This window comes from Ambystoma mexicanum, chromosome 8 (assembly GCF_040938575.1).
Source record: "Ambystoma mexicanum isolate Mex_15411 chromosome 8, UKY_AmexF1_1, whole genome shotgun sequence".
Taxonomy (NCBI): domain Eukaryota; kingdom Metazoa; phylum Chordata; class Amphibia; order Caudata; family Ambystomatidae; genus Ambystoma; species Ambystoma mexicanum.
The window spans coordinates 336,143,962-336,163,741 of NC_090929.1; the positions used below are offsets into that span (position 1 = coordinate 336,143,962).

A 19,780-nucleotide genomic window follows, 5' to 3' on the forward strand; every position below is an offset into this window, starting at 1 on the left:
TGCCATTCTCGGCTACTAGGCATGACAGTCTCAGAATCTCCGCCATTCTCGGCTACTAGGCATGACAGTCTCAGAATCTCCGCCATTCTCGGCTACTAGACATGCCAGTCTCAGAAGCTCTGCCATTCTCGGCTACTAGGCACACCAATCTCAGAATCTCTGCCATTCTCAGCTACTAGGCACGCCAATCTCAGAATCTCTGCCATTCTCGGCTTCTAGACATGCTAACCTCAGAATCTCTGCCATTCTCGGCTACTAGGCATGCCAGTCTCAGAATCTCTGCCATTCTCGGCTTCTAGACATGCTAACCTCAGAATCTCTGCCATTCTCGGCTACTAGGCATGACAGTCTCAGAATCTCCGCCATTCTCGGCTACTAGACATGCCAGTCTCAGAAGCTCTGCCTTTCTCGGCTTCTAGACATGCCAGTCTCAGAAGCTCTGCCTTTCTCGCCTACTAGGCATGACAGTCTCAGAATCTCCGCCATTCTCGGCTACTAGACATGCCAGTCTCAGAAGCTCTGCCATTCTCGGCTACTAGGCACGCCAATCTCAGAATCTCTGCCATTCTCGGCTACTAGACATGCCAGTCTCAGAAGCTCTGCCATTCTCGGCTACTAGGCACGCCAGTCTCAGAATCTCCGCCATTCTCGGCTACTAGACATGCCAGTCTCAGAAGCTCTGCCATTCTCGGCTACTAGGCACGCCAATCTCAGAATCTCTGCCATTCTCAGCTACTAGGCATGCCAGTCTCAGAATCTCCGCCATTCTCGGCTACTAGACATGCCAGTCTCAGAAGCTCTGCCATTCTCGGCTACTAGGCACGCCAATCTCAGAATCTCTGCCATTCTCGGCTACTAGACATGCCAGTCTCAGAAGCTCTGCCATTCTCGGCTACTAGGCACGCCAATCTCAGAATCTCTGCCATTCTCAGCTACTAGGCATGCCAGTCTCAGAAGCTCTGCCTTTCTCGGCTTGTAGACATGCTAACCTCAGAATCTCTGCTATTCTCAGCTACTAGGCACGCCAATCTCAGAATCTCTGCCATTCTCGGCTTCTAGACATGCTAACCTCAGAATCTCTGCCATTCTCGGCTACTAGGCATGCCAGTCTCAGAATCTCTGCCATTCTCGGCTTCTAGACATGCTAACCTCAGAATCTCTGCTATTCTCTGCTACTAGGCACGCCAATCTCAGAATCTCTGCCATTCTCGGCTTCTAGACATGCTAACCTCAGAATCTCTGCCATTCTCGGCTACTAGGCATGCCAGTCTCAGAATCTCTGCCTTTCTCGGCTTCTAGACATGCCAGTCTCAGAAGCTCTGCCTTTCTCGCCTACTAGGCATGCCAGTCTCAGAATCTCTGCCATTCTCGGCTTCTAGACATGCCAATCTCAGAATCTCTGCTATTCTCGGCTACTAGGCATGCCAGTCTCAGAATCTCTGCCATTCTCGGCTTCTAGACATGCTAACCTCAGAATCTCTGCCATTCTCGGCTACTAGGCATGCCAGTCTCACAATTAGTTCTGGAGCTTGTTTTGTGGGAGAGATTAAGCATACTCCTGGGCAATACAAATCAACAGACTTCAAGGGCCCTCTTGTGCCCACCATACTGCCAACTGTTAGCAATGCTTATTTACCTCTCAAACTGCCCTCACGTTAGTATTCTCTAATACTCAGGCACCTTGCCGTTTACCCTCGTTATTTCTGAAATCCTGATTCATGATCTACTTTGGGTCGACTGGCATCCAACCATCAAACACTATTCCGCTTCCTTTAACCAGTGCAACCTCGTTAGAACCCTCTGCATGACCACGATGGTCAAGAAGCAGAATTGGAACACTGCTCTCCAGGGCAGATCTGAAAACACAAGAAATAATTCTGCTGCAGGGGGACAAAATAAACTGCACACAGTAAAGATAAGCAGGAACAAGGGCCATCAAGTGCCGAACCCACTACCCCGAACTCCCCTCCGCCCTCGTCACTGTGTGGATCAAAGGAAAGAAAACGAGAGTGACGAGCAACGTTTAAAAAAAAAAGTATGTCAATTGGTGAATTGTGTAGCACGTTTGTCTTGACGTAGAGATTAAAAAGTAGTTTAACAAATCAATAAACTGGCATGTAGCATTGTTAAGAGCGAGGAATAAAATACTCAAGGTTTATGATCCCTTTTTTACTTCAAAGTGTAGGGGATTAGGAAAGATAGAAGAAAGGGAGTGAGTGGGGTACATAGAAGAGAGGTTAAGAGGAGCAGAAAACCTGGGTACTGATCAAAAGAGCCCCGTGATACAAAGGAACCCCGGAAATCTCCAGGGTTCCCTATTGGCCAGTCTGTCACTGATGACCAGTCACCTGTAGGAACACTGCACCAATGGCCAAAACTGGACTGGAGCAAACTAAGGCTTTTAAAAGTCTAACAATCACACGGCTCAGCTGTACCTGCCACATACAGTCTTCGTCCTGCCCTGTCCTATGTCTGCGGGGGTGGCTATGGTGCTGCATGCAGAGAGGAGGGAAATGGAGTCTTGGGTTTGAAGGGGTGTGCTGATCCCACGTCCAGAAGTGGATTGGGATTAGAAGAAACCTTGAACACACGTATACCTTGCAGAGCACTATATCGGTATACCGCAAAGATCAGCACCTGAAAGGCCCTCGGGCTGACCCCCTTGCGTGACATAGCAAATCATGACGCTGGTGAAAGCAAATCATGACGCTGATTAAAACAAATCATGACGCTGATGAAAACAAATCATGACGTTGATGAATGTCAGGGGCAGGATTGCTACTTTATCGTAGTCGGGAGGCCTTGGAGTTGCGAGTCTCTAGGAACAGGTGAGTGCCTGACATCAAGTACGACAAGGTGACAGCTATGATTTTTAGTAGTAGGTTGGGTCTCTAGGCCCAGCAGGCATGGACCCACGTCTGAGCATACCGTCCCGCTCGGGGTGACTAGCAAAAGCTGCTCATCACTGATGATGGCCAACGAGGCCGAAATATGTCTGGGGATGATTGTGGTCTCGTGCAGACAGAATGTGACTTAGCAGTTTGGGCTGGATTGTCCCTTTGGGACCATGCCTGATTTGTATATGGTATTTTCCCTTTGAAATGGCTTGGCGGGTAAAGAACGATGGTCTGGAGGGTTGCCCAGAGCAATGCCAGAGGTTAAGATTAATTCTAAACCGTCGAGCCTTCAGATCTTGGGTTTTCTGTTTTTAAAGAGAATGAACAGGAGACACACAGGCAATGTATTGTACATACAAAAGTGAGCCCATCAGAAATGAAAGTGGCGAGGCCACCAGTAGGCCACAGGATTTTCCCCTGTAAGGATACACCTGTGATGGCTTTGCACCAATAACCCAGCTCCCTCTATGGACCTCTGCATCAAGGCTCAATGCTAAATAAACATGTGCTAGAAGCAGAGGATATGCTACTGGATAAACGCCAACTAGCACACATGCAGCAAAAGAAGTGAGGTAAAAACACATTATTCAAATGTGCACGTAGGCATTTTAAAATGGGCCCAGATTTGAGGTTGCCGCTCTCATTTTGGCAAAACTGAACTGCATGCACAGCCTCTATAGGTCCTGCCTGTCTTTCTGCTGAAAAGCCTGTTGATGGTTGTCCCATTAGGAGACCATCTGCTGCCTTGCTTGACCTAACAGCACCTCTCCAGCCCTGGTAACATTGGAGACATAAGACCCGGTTCACTAAAACCGATGTTTGTGATGGCTGTCCACCCTCAGGTGTTAGTAAATGCTCAGTCCCTAGACCACATACTCATGGCGTATATAGGCTTTCCTCTGCTTCTGGGGGATCCAGCATACCTGCTTAACAGGCCAAAAACCAAAAGGTACATAGCACGAGGAGCCGAGGAACCAGTAGGCTCTCACTGTACATGAAACTGCGCATTGGCACTTTTCCCTTAGCTGTAGCCAGGCACCATTGGAACAAGAGTGCACCAGTAGCTTGCCTTTTTTGCCCACACGAGATTGAAAGCGTAGTGCATTTTATTTTGTTTTGGTCAAAGTATTCTCACATCAGGAAAAGATTTCTAATGCTGCTGAAGAGTTGAGGCAGGGCTTGACCTTTGTCTGGGGATTGCGAGCTGACAACCAATTGTTTCGGGAATTACTTACTCCAAGGTTGTCGGAAGTGAGGGCCTGATGTAAACACGTCACCTTACCATCTGGGTTTTTGACATTTTTAATTTTAAACGTGCGGCCTCTGGTCTTTGGAAAAACAGCGTCGCATTTTACAGTGTTTTACTATGTTTTAATTGTTTATTGTAATGTATTGAATGATTTGTTATGCTTTAAAATCAGTGTTGGACTTTTATGATCTATTTATAAAGTATTTGAATTAGTAGGCCAAGGTATTTTTCTGTTCTACCAAAGACTCAAAGCCAATATTGCATCAAAAAGTAAATTATAATGACAACAGAATCGTGATAGCATGGATTGTTCTGTCAGTTGTGATGAAACTCACTCTTCCGCTCAACCCCCAAAATAACCAAGCCGAACTTGCACGCTCAAAAGCAGGGCACCAGCTAATAGGGAGATTTGGCGATTTAGCGATAGGCATGCGTCTGTGAAAGTCCGACAGGGCTGGGATAGAGTCAGCCACACGTTAGATCGTTCATGTGACTGGTTGCCTTTCTTGCAGCCCTAGCCTCCTTTGAGACACAACTGCTTTGGGGAAACAGTGTGGCACCTATGTCATGCTCTGCATGAGCTTGTCCCGTGGTACAAATTCCTCCAGGATTTTCACTTTCTGCTATTGGCTCTGGAGGAAAGTTGGGGCGGCTCTTCACTGACAGAAATGATCCAGAGGCAGGTAGAATGGATATCAGACCTGTCCTTTGCCAACATGAGGATGATAGCCCTAGTCCCTGGAGGTACGCAACATATTTTGGAGGTCAAAGCTTATATTTGAAGGACACACTTACCGTGTTGTTTAGTGTTTGCCTTAAAAGCGCAGGATGCTTCTCCATGCTGTAAGCGATATTCAATCAACACTACAGCTAAGTCAACGCCTAGTCTGGGATGCTGAGGAAAACCCTTATTGATGTATTTTTATATCCAGTTCAGTACTCTGGATGACAACCCTTGTATAACACCCCCCTCTTAGAATCCCCCTGATCCCACTGAGCCAAGAAGTAGGTTTGTTTTGCAAATTAAAAGGTTTATTTGAAAATTTAAACAATATATATATATATATATCACACTTCTATAAATAAATTGATAATGGATATTACACTTGTGAATATGAGCAGTAGTCAGCAAGAGTAACTTATGAATAGGAACAGAAGAATAAGGTGGGAAAGAATGCTTTATCTGGTTCAAGGAAACGCAAGGTGGAATAAAATGCAGTACAGAAATAACTTGTTATGATTTTAGCAAAAGGTAATATGATCACTTTTTCTTTTGACAATCCACTCCCCCCCCCTATGCAATACAAGAAATGGAAGGAGAGCACACAGTCTTCAAGAATCCCAACAAATCACACTTTATAATGCAATACACAGTTCCAGTTCTCCCAGCAAGCTTAGGGAAAACAGGGATGAGTTTTAAACACAGGCAAATTACTTTAATGTGGTTTGCAAGGAAGTGAAAAGGTGCTAAAATTGCTTTTAATTCCCTCTAGAGGTTCAGGGTAGGTGATGGCTACTTGATATTAGTTCAGGCTCACTTTAACAATACTCTATGAATGATTAGCAGATTGCAAACGAATTTTAGCAAAGAGAAGCAAAAAGCTGCTGATTTCTACAGGTGAAGAAATCGGACCAAATCGCAAATCGCTGTAAATTTCGCAAGTGCGTGTCTCGCGATTACGGAAAAAGTATAGGGAGTAGGAAGTCGGCTCTAGGTTCCAGAGATACGGACTATTTAATAAAGGTAGATTTTCGGATTTAAAGTAAAACTCAAAATGACAGGTAACAGCTTGCAGCTGCAGAATTGACAGGTGACAGTTGTGCAGCTTTAAAAATGACAGATGACACGATTTCTAGGAGGCTGTCCTACTGAGGTTAAAATAGTTTGGATTAGATTATTTTAACTAGGAGATTGGTTCGGCACAGTTCTGCTAGGTACTCACAATATCAATTTGAAATAGACCTCGTCACGGTCTGGTCAGGTTGGACGGGACTTCCGGCGGGTAGTTCTGAAGTCCCGGCTATCTGGGTCAGCTCTGCTCTCTGGGTCTGTCAAGCACCGGATCTGCTCACAACGGTCTGGTTTGTGGTTCTCTCGGGTTCCGGATACAGCACTGCTTTCTGGATACTGCTACAGGTTCTTGCAAAAATTCTTGGCAAAATTCAAACAGCTCGCCCGGCTGTTGAATAGTTTGGTTGGTTTTGAGGCCTGCTGAAGAGGATTCAGCTGGTGGATTCAGGCCTCTCTGCTACAAATTATGGAGTTAATTTCTGCTACAGGTTCTGGAGATTGATGGATTTGAAGTCTGGATCTCTGGATGTGAAGTCGTCGGTCAGCATGCTCCGCAGCAAATGGAATTGAATGTCTCTACCTGTCCCCGCAGTCTCTTTTTATGTGTTTTGAAAATGGGTGTGTGCCTGGGCCTAGCTAAGCCTGCCCCTCTCTACTTGTCATTGGCCCAATTCTCCCCTCTCCCATGATTGGGGGAAGGAAATGGATTGTCATCATGATGAGGTCTGTTTATGGGTCAGAGGATCCTCCCCTGGTCAGTTTGCCCACAAATCTATATTTGATTCAAATACATCTTTCCCAGATACACAATTTGTTGAAATTACGTGTACACATTATATATTCCTTATGGTCCATGCTTGTCCGCCTCTGATCTTCCTGGGGGCTTGCATTCAAAAATGACAACATTTTGCGCTTTTTAACTGGTTTTGCAATATCGGACATTTACCCAAAATTACACACATGTGCGCAAGGAGTATGGACATTAATTGATGAAGTGTCAGATTTTTAACATGCAGACATTTGGAGTAAGACCCTATTTTCCGCTAGCAACCCCCCAGAATACACCACAGGGTCCTAACGCCTCTTAAAATGTGCACCGAAAAATCACAAGAATAATGGTATTACTTATATAATTCTGACAAGTCCGTACTATGAATTATCCATCTTTTTTAAAATTATGCCCTGGTCAAAAAGGGGTGTGGCTTCCCACATCACATGGTGGAATAACTGGTTTATCCACTTCCCCCAAGCCAGCTTGTTCACAGAGGCACAGCTGCCCCCCAGTTCCTCCCAAGAGGAAGCTATTTTACGACGCCCCCAATATAACATTTGCCTGAGTCAAGGAAGTTGCATTGTTCGGTCCCTTCCAGTTCCCAGGTGCTCAACCCCTAATCTAATCAGAGGTGTCAACTCCTTTTGGCAAGGGGCAGCAGGATGCAGCTAGGCCTCGGAAGAGTGGCTGTTGATCCAGTTTCAACTCCTGTCGGGGTTAGTTGTCAGGCAGAATTCAGTTTCATTAAGCCAGGTTTCAGCTAAATGTCACTTTTTGTTCCCAGTTTTCTACATTCAAATCAAACTGACAATTTTTACCTATACATTAAATAATTACTTCCTTCAAGTCATTTCAGAATATAGTTTTACATTGTATCCACCTCTTAGCAAGTCTTTCCTTAGTCTGGTTTTGTTTCATTTGTTCAGTTTTACACAAAAGTCTGGTGGTTTTAAAACGCCAGCTTTCTGAAAGTGGTGAGTACCGGTGATGCAACCATTTTTGGGATTAAGAAAATGAATTCCCCACAGTTCCGAGTTGCTTTTTGGCAATCAGCATTGCCATTCCCAATGGTTTCAGGCTACTGTGTGTGTAGCCCAATGGTAGTTTTAGGCAGTGCCCTCCTGTGCTCACAACATAGGCAAAAATGGGTGGCAGCCTATTCTTCATGTTTTCCCTGTGCACTCTCTGGGGAGTTCTGGCCATCATGATGTTTTCCATGCCAGTACTGCACAGTTTTATGGTAGGGCTTGGCTGCATGGGTAAAAACATCCCACAATGCATACGAGTTCTGGGTAGATCATTAGGTAGGTAATTAAATTCATGGATTTGTATGCTGCAGATAACTTTTAAAACCAGAAGGTAAGTGGCAGCATCCAATGTAGTTTAGAATCAGCCAGCTCATAAAATATAAACGATGTAATACCAATGGGTCATAACAACATCATCCATCGCAAATGATCGCATTAAAAATGCAATATTTTTTGCTAAGTGTCCGAGACTGAAGTTAATCCAAGCACTTCTACCCACTGGCTCGCCTTATGTTTAGGCCGAATTTAAGTGTTGCTGTAGATAGACTGCATTACTTTGAAAAAACAAACGTCCCATCTCAGTAGGACCATTCACAGTGCTCAATGCCATCAGATGATGGCATGTATTTGTATTTGTATTTTATTGAATGTACTCTATTACATCACGCTGCACCCAACCCTTCTACACCGTTGCCTCATATGACAACACATCAAGCCGCAACACTTTGTGTGCATCAAATAATGCTCCCCACGCCACATTGCAATGTGCCTCCAAATATAAGCTAGTATTCAGATCAAGAAAAGTACCTCCAGAGTATTACTTCATAAACATTCTTACCTTGATATTGTAAAATATTCATATCCCAGAGGCCTAACTATATAACAGGTTGGCAATTCCTATTCAGGTATTCCAAGATATTTCTTAAGAGTCTTTGGGACCCTCAACAATAACAGTGGGATATTGCACGAATCAGCAATTGCTCCAGTAAGAACATTCCTGTGATGGCTTTGCCACAACATGCTAGCATTTGCCCATGTACAGCATGGTACATGAACATATATGCAAGTTGCATTCAGCTTAGACATAGTAGAAAGACGTTCGACCATCTCAGTGAACAAGTCTTTCTACTATGTCCATGCTTAACATAATATTGTGCATTTGCAAACCTTACCTTGCACGCGTATTTCCCTATTGAAGGCTGTTTACAAAGTATTTGGGCATTTAAATACTCTGTGTCAAATTACAGTGGGCTCTGAGATAATGCCGTCACCATCGTAAAACGTGCTGTAAATCTGTCAGAGTACTTGAATAAGGCTCATATACCTATTGAATACCTTTGAATGCTGCATACGTGTTTTCAAAGGGTTACATTAAGCATCGATATAGTAAAAAGACTTATGACCACTTTGATGAACTGAAGTTGTGTTACTATGCAGGTTTAATACACTAGTGTTCAAGCTAACATTTACACCCACACACACACATGTGCCACAACCCCCCCTCCCCACTCCTACCCACCCACCCTCATCTCGTTTATCCCTACACAAATGTCCTGGACACACAACAACTTCTACAACCATCTCCACAGACCGAATGTACCTTCTCACAAATGTACTCCATCCAACCATTGGGACTCAATGGGAGGTGTGATTTTCCCCACCTCCCATGCCCTCACATTGAATTCAATAGCTGGGAGTGTTTCCACATTGATGGGGAAATGTGTGGATCACAACATAAGGCTCAACAGCTTTGTTGTTGGCACCTCATAAACAGAAATTCAATGCAATAAAAACGCACCTGCCTAAATGATACATTAGGCTGGTGGAAAAATAGCATCTACCATATTAACTCGAGTTTGAGCTTTCTAAAGGATACCAACACAAGGGGCAACAGGGACAAGAAGCATCCCAGCATTCTAGTACCCATTCACTCCACACTACCAACCAAAATGCACCCGCAAACCGCAGGCACGTTTCTTATGGTGTTCCTGCAGAGTTTATTTTAAACTGGACAGGAAAGGTATTTCAGTGTATAAGACTCTTCCTTACATAATAAAGATATAGAGCTGTGCTTCTCGACAACACAACCCCTAGCCAACTTTAACTTTTTAGAGGAACACAGACAAACGAGAACTTGAGTCCAGTCTTTACTCCTTGTCTTCAGGTTCCGTTATCCAACCCTCACCCCATTTTCCCCCTAATAAAAGCCCTGTAAATCATTTCCTGAAATCTGAATCTGTTGTTTGGGTGATCGGTTAAAAATAAATGAAAAGAAAAATAGAGACAAGTTGCAGGACATTATACTGTTACTTAATCATAAATTTGATGATATTCTAAAGAAAATAAATACTTTGCATGAAATGCATCATGCATAGATAGGAGTATTTTATGCTGGTATAAGCTTGATAGTATTTAGTAGGAGTCCAATCATTGACCTAACTCTATTCTGCCCTCTATTAGTGATGGCTATATTTTTATCTTAGATATTTGACATGGATCCATTTTAGCTCTCTTGATATAAGTCCTAAAAGTGAATCCAGAGCTGATCTTTCAATAGTTCTTTACAGAATGCTATTGATTCCATCCCACAGACCAATGTGACGTAAGGTACCTGCAGCCTCACCTGGAGAACAGGCGGTAGAAGTAGCAGTCTGTGAATGCTGTTTATAAGGTTCCTAAAGACCTACACAAAGAGTTGCAAAATGGGAGGGCGCAGGAAAGGTCTCCATCAAGCAAGTGTGGAAGGTGGCAGCATCATAACAGTCGCAGATCGTTTTGAGTTGACTTCTGCCAGTCGGATGGGTTGAGCCCAACCATTAGTGACCAGTTTACTATGCCAAAGATGTTGCGGTCACATTCAGCTAACAATGTATTATTGAAGAAATATGTAGCTTCAATGCAGCTAACTTGCGAGGGAGACCCAAATTCCTTCCAGCCACTGACAGTGATGAGCAGGAATATTTCCAACCGGCTTCACAATGGGAGTCAAACCCTACTTGCCCAGTTTGACCAATATTGATCGGAAGGCAAGTGTTTGCTCCATGATATGATCCCTTAGCAGCTGGTGCCCTGTAATGGCTCTCACGTTTTCCAATATTAATCTTTTATCCTTGGCCCAGCCTATTAAACTCCATTTTTACAAAGAGAGTGACAATGAGCAGTCCCAGCTAGGCCTTCCATGATGCAATATGACTGCTTTGGTCCCATGCGTAGTGTTCATGTGTTATCTTGGTTCTGTGTTATAACTTTTTCAGTAGGGGTCCCTACATCCTGCATTGGAGTATCCGTCAAATTCAAGAACCAAAAGGAAAATGGAAGCCCCTTTTTTATTTTAAGCACTGAACACACTCAGTACAGCACATACTCAACATCTGGAGAGAGATAATGTACCTGGTGATATACCTTTGGCTTAACTGTTGTTGATGCACCGTTGCATCGGACTCTGCAATGGCTCTGGCTTTGAGTTTTGAACAGTTTACAGGTATAGTGTCCGGTCTCTCGATTTCTGACTCTGTGGGTATAAAGAATATGTGGCGGGCAACACTGAGAATGGAGGAGAACAGAGAAGAATGAGGATGGGATTAGGAGGTGAAGGAGAAGAAAGATGAGGCGGTGCTCAAGGAGAGGAGTGAGGGGAAGAGGAGCTGGAGGACAATGAGCATCTGGAGGGGGGAAGAGGAACAGCTGGGATTCAAAGATACTACCCCAAACTTAAGATGGCCTACTTCTGCCTTGAGGGCTGAGTGCTAAATCATCACGTGACCACCTACAAACTCTCACTCTTCACTGGTTTGTTTTGTTCCCCCCACCCGACCCCCCCCAATTGCTTCTCTTTCAGATCCAACGATTGTGAGCAGAAAAGCATGACCTTCTTCAAGACGGAGCAGCCAGGCCGTTTCCGAGCAACCAGTGCACGTAAGTCCTGGCAGTCAGTGGGCAGTAGAGTGGGGACAGAGAGTGAGTTTTCAGATTCCCCTTTTGGGGTCACAGTGTTCCCTGCCAAGCCACTACCTAAACATTAATTAATCGGGAGAACCCTCGGCTTGGTATAGTAATTCACTAATGACGGGTAACTGCTCTGACCCAGGTAAGGAGGATCTTTCTGCACATGTACAGGAGGTGCTCCGCGCCAAGCCGTGGGCATCATCTCACAGGTACAGGAGCAACCTGCTGCATGGGTACAGTTAGAGCTTACTGCGGGAAGATCATATTGCCTGGTTATAGGGCAAGATCATTGCACAGCTAGAGCTGCATCTCACCGTACGTGCACATGGCCATTGGTTGGCAGAGTTCAGAAGAAGCACACCATCTAAGTACAGAGTGGGCTTGCTCCATAGTTACAATGTGAGTCCTCTTGTAGGGTACAGCAGGAGTCCATTCTCCAGGTGCAGGAGATGTTTGCTATACTGTTACAGGGTAGAGTGGACTGTCTTCTAATGGGTGGCATGGTTGCGGTTTTCCAGTGGTACTTCTTTCCAATTACTTGAGCTTTACGCCTTTCCAAGACAAGTGCACTATGTAGGTGTAGCCAGAAGGTGATTGGGCAGCCCTTTTATGCTCCTGTGTTAATGTCAGATGTTTTTACTTGTACATATGTACTCCCCAGGCTGGTCGAGTGAGCATGACATCATCATCACTGAAACCAACTATGTTGAATACGCTTTGGTGCTGAACCGCAAGACCAAGGGAACTGAGGTTTCGACCATGGTGACCCTGTATGGTAGGTCCTAAAGAATGATTGCACGTCCTTCCGTGTGTGGCTAATGGTAGCACTCTTTCCGTATTTGCACATGGGTCTGATGCTGCTTTTTTTGTTTTTGCTTGCAGGGAGAGAGAAGAACCTGAGGCCTGAACTGGTGCAGAAATTCCAACAGTTCTCCCTGGAGCAGGGCCTTCCGCAGAGCAGTATCCTCATATTGCCGCACACAGGTAACAACATGGCCGATAATCGGAGCACAGTGCCCTTCAGGTTACTGGGGGCTCACCCGTGCAGCCTTTTAGTGCTCCATTGAGCCCTGTGTTCTTCCATCGCTTCACTGATTTATACCCCTCCACCCCCAAGATAACGGGACTAAATCAGCGTGATCTTGCAGCACTACTTTGGTGCCAAAAATAGCATTGTAAGAGTCGGTGCTCCCAACCATCAATCACCCCACTTTCATGCGCTATCCTGGTAACTCTTGCAGGGCCACATTGCGCTTTGCAAGTGACTACGACCTCATTCAGCCAACAATTTCCAGCCCAAATCTCAGGGATTGGTTCTGATGCCCAGCCTCTCGTCAATGGAAGGACAAGAGCGTGTAGCTCAATGGAGATATCCTCTCTGGAATGCTTTCCCTTCAAACATTTCTAATTGGGGCTTACTTTTAAATGTGCAAATCAGAATATGTTCTCCGTCCCCTTTTGCAATGTCCAACGCTGGGACACATGCATCTGAACGAAACCATTACTGCCATTCCAATTCGAATGCATCTGTATGTGGAATTGCTAAAGTGCACATTTCTTTACCCTGATTTTTATTTATTTATTTTAAACTTTATGTATGAAGATTTGCTTCAATGATGGGCAGTACAAATGGGACATGTATACCACATAGGTTTCCAAACATGGCAAAATGCAATCATAAACATCAGATTCCACCCTTTTCAACTTCAGGGCATGACCTGGAATTACTGTAGTTCTTCACTTAACGCTAATCATCATTTGCAAGATACTCATCGACAAAGATTTCGATACACAATATGGCAGCCTTTCACCCATCACATGCAAACACCAACATATTTGCATTAATGTTCAACCGCTGTGATGCTCTTCCTAAGAAGGGACTGAGATGGTTAGATATTACTAGACCTAGATCTCACCGATGATAATAATGAGCAGTACCCCCAATTCTGAGTTCCAGCACCACGTCAGATCCGACAGCCACTTAATCATCATGGGCGGAGTCGGTGGAACCAAAGCATCAATATACATCTCTTAGTCAGTAGCATGCAAATAGAAACTAGCTTTCTAGGTCCCTTAGAGATGCCTGGCATCCACCCAAGCAAACAGCACAACACTTCACGAGGGACTTCCTGGTCAGTCATGATCTGGCCCGTTACATCTACGACTTGTTCCCAGAATGTGGAAAGTTTTGGACACACCCAAATCATACGCAGGAACCCAGCATCATTCTCTTTACATCTAGGGCATTTACCGTCAGCTGCACCATCACATTTCAGATGTCTTGAAGGGGATATATATGCTCTATGCAGGATCTTTTATTTTGGATTTGTATAGGGCACTACAGCCCATGGGCATCGAGGCGCTGTAAGAAAATGTATGCAGGCTTGCTTCAGGGTTACAGGAGAGCGGCTCAGGGTTGATACAATTTGCTTAGTTACAGTGAGTTAGTGGACATGTTCACAGGTTACATTACAAGATACAGTACATAGTATGCGAACAATAGTAGGCAGAATACACAGTGCAAGCTTGAAGGGGGAGACAATCATACAAAGAGCCTCATTTTTAAAGCCTTGCGGAAGGCTGCATGAGATTCGATCAGTCTGATTTGGACTGGGGGGCTGGGAGGGTATTCCAGTATGTCGCTGCCATGGTTGGGAAGCTGGAACCACCGGCCCGCACTCTCCATTTAGGAGGGACAATTATGCGATTGGCATATGCAGTCCTGGACGGTCTAGAAGATGTTTGTTTGATCCTTTGAGCTAGGTAGATGGGTGATAATCTATGGAGGCATTTATGTGTGAGAGCCAGCGTTTTAAATACAATCCTTTCCTAGACAGGTAGCCAGTGCACCTGCCTTCTGACCCCAGAGATGTGATTCCCTACGTGAGATACCAGTTGCGGCCCTTAGGGCATTATTCTGAGGTAGTTGGAGTTTAGCCAGATTATTTTGGGACGTTCCAACAAAGGGGGCATTGCAATAGTCAGGCCTGGACCCAATGATGGCCTTGCAATGGTGATGTAGTTCTCTTGTGATACCAATGGCCTAACTGCATTGATCAGTTTGGAATGATAGGCTGCTGAGGACTTGATGGCATTAACCTGCCTCTCCATGGTCAGGCTAGGTTCAAGATACATGTCCAATGTCTTGATTGATTGAGACACAGTGATGGGTAGGTTATCTATTGTGAATGAACAGTACTGCTTGTTCAATTTACCCAATGTGGCTGTGGATCCAATTAGCAGGAGTTCAGTTTTCTCACTGTTGAGACAAAGCCAGTTTTCAGCCATCCAAGATTGAATTGTGGAGTACTTGAGGTTGAGGGTGTTCAAGTCAAGTCAGTAGGATAGACACCCGTCAGTGGGATGAGCACCTGGATGTCATCTGCATAATTGATATATGAAATGCCCATGGCGTCGAGGATTTGGAACAAGGGCCTGGTAAAGAGGTTGTAAAGAGTTGGGGCGATGCACGATCCTTGTGGGACCCCACATTTGATTGGACTGGGGTTGGCACTAGAGGTATCAGAGGACACCTTCATCACTCTTTCTTTGAGGAAAGATGATATCCACTCACAGGCCTTCGGGGAGAAGTTGGCCGTGGAGGACAGATGATGACATAATGTTTTGTGATCAACCAGATCAAATGCTGCTGAGAGGTCTAGAAGAAGGAGAGCCGGCTTACCTACGTCTCGCAGGTCATCGATTTTTGATTTTTAAGATCAAGTAGTGCCGATTCCGTGCCATGCCGTGGGCGGAAGCCAGACTGGCGCAATCCCAGGAGTTGGTTATCTTCCAAGAATGTTTGAACTTGCAGGTAGGTTGCTTTGTCCAAAATATTTAGCAGGAAGGTGACAGTGGAGATGGGTCTGTTGTTCCCCGGGACCAGTGGGTCAAGGGATTAGATATATATATTTTTTTTGTTTTGTTTTTTAGGAGCGGTCGAACCCAGGCTTCCTTCAGTGAATTTGGGACCTTTCCGCAGAATGGAAGGATGAATTAATGAAAGTGCTGATGAATGGGGCGAGGGCCAGGGTACATTCCTTAATGATGTGTGCTGGGCACGCATCCCCTTTACAGTTGGAAGGTTTGATAGACCTGATATGGGCAATGACTTTGTTTCGCTCATGTCTGAGTATTCAAATGTTGGTACCTCCTTACAAGCAGATGGTGTGCGGGGAGGAGTAGGACAGGTGTCTAGAAGAGCGAATAAGGCTTTTTGGTGAGCTAGAATTTTGGAATGCAAAGTCCAGTTTATCTAGCATGGCAGTTTGAATAGTATCGCACCATGACTTATGGATGGAGGGGTTGTGGGAGTCTCCAATTCCCTGAAGATTGCAAAGATTTCCTTCGTCTCAGACTTAGCGTTGTTGATCCTAGTATTGCAGGAGGCAGCTTTGGCCTGTGTGATGGCTGCTTTGTAGTCTCTAGTAATGGCCCTGAAGGCTGCTTTGGTTTTTTCATTAGGGTTTTTCTTCCAAATGGCAAGCGATGCCCTTTTATTTGAGCATAAATCCATTAGTTCTTGAGTGAACCATGCATTGGAATGATTGGTTTTCTTAGCCTTTTTATGGATAAGAGGCGCTATGGTGTCAACTGCAAGAGTGATGACCTGATTAAAGGCGTTAGCCAGGTGGACTGGATCATTAGGAAATGGTGGCTGGTGGCTGGAGGGCTGGTGTTAGGAGATGTGGGAGAAGATTATCTTTAGTTAGCTTCCGCGAGCTTCTAGAAAGAGGTGCTGGTAATGTGATATTGGTTTTAGTGGAGCCAGTAGTGGTGGTGATGTCTAGTTTGATGCAGAAGTGGTCAGACCAAGGGATGGTGGATATGTCCGGGGCGAGAATGGGACAATTATGGTAAGCTATCCAGTCCAATGTGCGTCCTTTCACGTGAGTAGGCTTGGTAATGGCTTGGATAAATCCCAGTGTGGTTAGTGCTTTTTGTAGAGCAGATGCGTGTGCATCATTATTGTCATTCTGGCCGAGATTGAGGTCACCCAGTAACACCAATTTGGAAGTTTATTTGAAGTTGTCTGATAGCGCGTGTATAAGGGCATCTTGGAAGTCGGTGGAGGGGCCTGGAGGGCGATACACAAGATGGAAGGCAATGGTGGAAGTGGGCGAGACCTTATGTTTCAGCTGGAGATATTCGGAGTTATGGCCTAGGTCACCTTGAATTCTCCTGATGTTAAGCGTATCTCTGGCAATAACGCAAACACCTCCACCCCTTAGGCCGACTCGATCTTGCCTAAAGATAGTATAACCACTAGGGATGGCCAGGGAAAGGGCAGGGCCAGAGGAGTCCTGTAACCATGTCTCACAAAGAAAGAGGAGATCCAAATGGTCACTTGTGGTCATGTCGTGCACATCAAGAGTGTGAGCAGGGATTGATTGGGCGGTGCTTCGCTACTATCAACAGGCAAGGCACCCATTGCTGGCTGGTTGGCAGGCCTAGTGACAACATGTTCATTCATCACAGTGGACAGTGGGGTAGTGGGCGGCAAAGCAGCATCAACATCAACATCAACAATTGTATGGGTGGCAACAATATCATTATTCAGTGATCAATGGCGTTATGGACAGCATAATCACAATAGGCATTAAACCATCAGCAACCTTAGTTAAACGTGTCTGGGAGGGTGACACTAGTGCATCAAGCAACGTACCTGGTGGGGCAGGATGTGTGGTAGTTTGTATTTCAGCTTGAACGTTTCCAGAGGTTGAGGGTCACGAGTGTGAATGTTATGAATTGCCTCTTGATGCTTCCTCAAGTTTGTTGCGGCTTTGGCGGCCGGCAGTGACGCTGTGGGCGGTGCAGTATCTTTAGTGTCAGCGGGTTGCGAGGGAGCTTGCGGAGAGCATATCATGGAGGAGAGGTTGTACGGAGCAGCTGCAGGAAGCAACAGAGCCTCAGCGTGGAGTGGCCACATTGCTGGTGGAGAACGGGTAATCGCGGCAGCATCATGAGCAGCTTGGCTAAGTCTATTAGCCTTACATGTGGGATGGTATGCAGAGAGAGTGGCATGGCTGATTGGAACAAAGTTGCCCATAATGGGGCGTCTGGAGGTGGGCATTACGAGTAGCGAGTAACGATGGGGGAAGTGTGACCGCGCTTAGTCACAAAACACGAGTGGAGGCGCACATTCCTGTTTTCAGCGACATATCTGGTGTATGTTGTCAGACCACGGGGTTGTAGTAATTTGAATCTTGTATTGACAGCGACCCTTTGCGTGTAGCTACATTCCAGAGCTTGTCGTTTATCTCAAACCCAACATCCGACCCCAATTCACCCTTCAAGGGATAACTGCACCAGCAGTAGCCCCACACACCCTTTGGTAGACAATGGAGACCACCCTTTTCGAATTAGGTTAATTAATAATACATTTTAGGAGAGGGAAAGTGGCCAGTTTTGGACATTCAAGGGACCAGGTACAAAAAGCTGCTCGGAGTCGGAAATATCTGAATGCTAACCTGAAATCACAACCCAACTTCACCTCAACTTGTTCCAAAGAGACAAATACCCCATCCAGAAAAAGATCAAACATATGATTAATCCCCAGCAGCGAACAAGATGTGCATATTGTCATACCACATGTTCGCTCCAGCCCCTGAAACTCCCATATTGTCAATTCCGGTGTGTACCTTCTCTGTATCATACGCAACTTTATTTGTTATATAGCACCACACGCCTGGGGGCCTCAGAGTGTACAGAAAAGAAGACCGACAAAACACACACAAAATCATCAGGAGGAAGCAGAGGGAGGTCGTGGCTGTCAGAAAGAAGTATCACAGTGACAGGGGCTAGTCTACACCTTTATCAAAAAAGGCACATTTTTTAATGCTTTCTTGAAATGAGTCAGGCAAGGGATAGATCTTAGTGTCAGAGAAAGTTCGTTCCATGATCGAGGGGCCCAGCAGTCAAAGCTGGCACCCCCATGTTTCTGGAGTTTATACCGTGCAAGGGCTAGAAGGTGTGTATTATTAGAGCGCATGACTCTCTTGACAGGTGTCCTGTGAAGCCGGGCTGCTAGATATTTAAGGGCAGATCCATTGAGGCATTTATGAGTTAAGGGCAGAGTGTAATGGAGCATCCCGTTTATCACTGGAAGCCAGTGTAGGCCACGTCTTGCTTCAGAGGCGTGATGGAACTTGCCCAAGCCGCACACTGCCTGAACGGCTCCATTCTGAGAGATTTGCAGTTTGTTGATATTGGTGGCAGATATGCCAGTCAAGAGACCATTGCAATAGTCTAACTTGGAGTTGACCAATGCAGAAGTGATCACTGCTCTATTCCTCTCAGATGTATAAGGGCGAATTTGACTGAGAATGGAACTCAAGTAGGCACATGAGGATCACAGATGTGCAGTGTGTTTATTGAAGGTGAGCTGTGAATCGAGGAATACTCCCAAGGTTTTAACATGGGGGTCGGGGGGACTGGAACTGAACATCCAGCAATGCAGAAATATTTGTAGGAGGCGTCCAATTCTTTAACCTTGGTTCAGAGCCTATAATCAGTAGCTCAGTCTTGTTCTTGTTAATAGCTAATGAATTTGTAATCATCCAGGGTTGGATTGAGGCAAAGATTTTATTCACCCGAGTATCCCTGAGGTAATCGCCTGAAAGTTCCATCAGGACCTGGGTGTCATCCACGTAGTTTGATTAACGGACAACCATATTGTCCAGAAGGTCTAGGAAGGGCCTGGTATAAAGATTGAAAAGGGCAGGTGGGGGGCATGCTCCCTCTGGGACCCGAGAGGTCTGGTGGACAGGGAATGCTTGAACACCTTCTATGGCAACCATGGTTACACAGGGGACCAGAAAAGACTCCATCCAAGAGGCAGCACTTTTAGAGAAGTCGCCTACTCGGTCTCCCCCATGCCATGAGTGTGCATGACACAGGATAACATTTTCTCTGGCCGTCTGCCTTCCCTGTCACCAGGGCACCCTGTAGAGAATAGGGATGAATGCAAACCAGACCTGAGCCACCAAATAATATAGTTCCATGGTAGGAGTATTTAACCACACTTGGTCATAAGGCCTACTCAAAGTCTCCCATTTAACTCTAGTTATTTTCGGATACCAGGCAAGCCTCACCAAC

At 45.4% G+C, this 19,780-nt stretch overlaps 1 protein-coding gene across 2 annotated transcripts in view; it reads left to right on the forward strand.

Moving 5' to 3' along the window:
- The window catches only part of LOC138471908 (lipocalin-like), a 52,565-nt gene that overhangs the window by 24,949 nt on the left and 7,836 nt on the right, over positions 1-19,780 (forward strand). For both annotated transcript variants that reach the window (XM_069609776.1, XM_069609775.1), the window contains exons 3-5: positions 11,577-11,653; positions 12,345-12,458; positions 12,566-12,667. In XM_069609776.1, the coding sequence (XP_069465877.1) occupies positions 11,577-11,653; positions 12,345-12,458; positions 12,566-12,667 (293 nt within the window). The remainder of the gene's footprint in view (positions 1-11,576; positions 11,654-12,344; positions 12,459-12,565; positions 12,668-19,780) is intronic.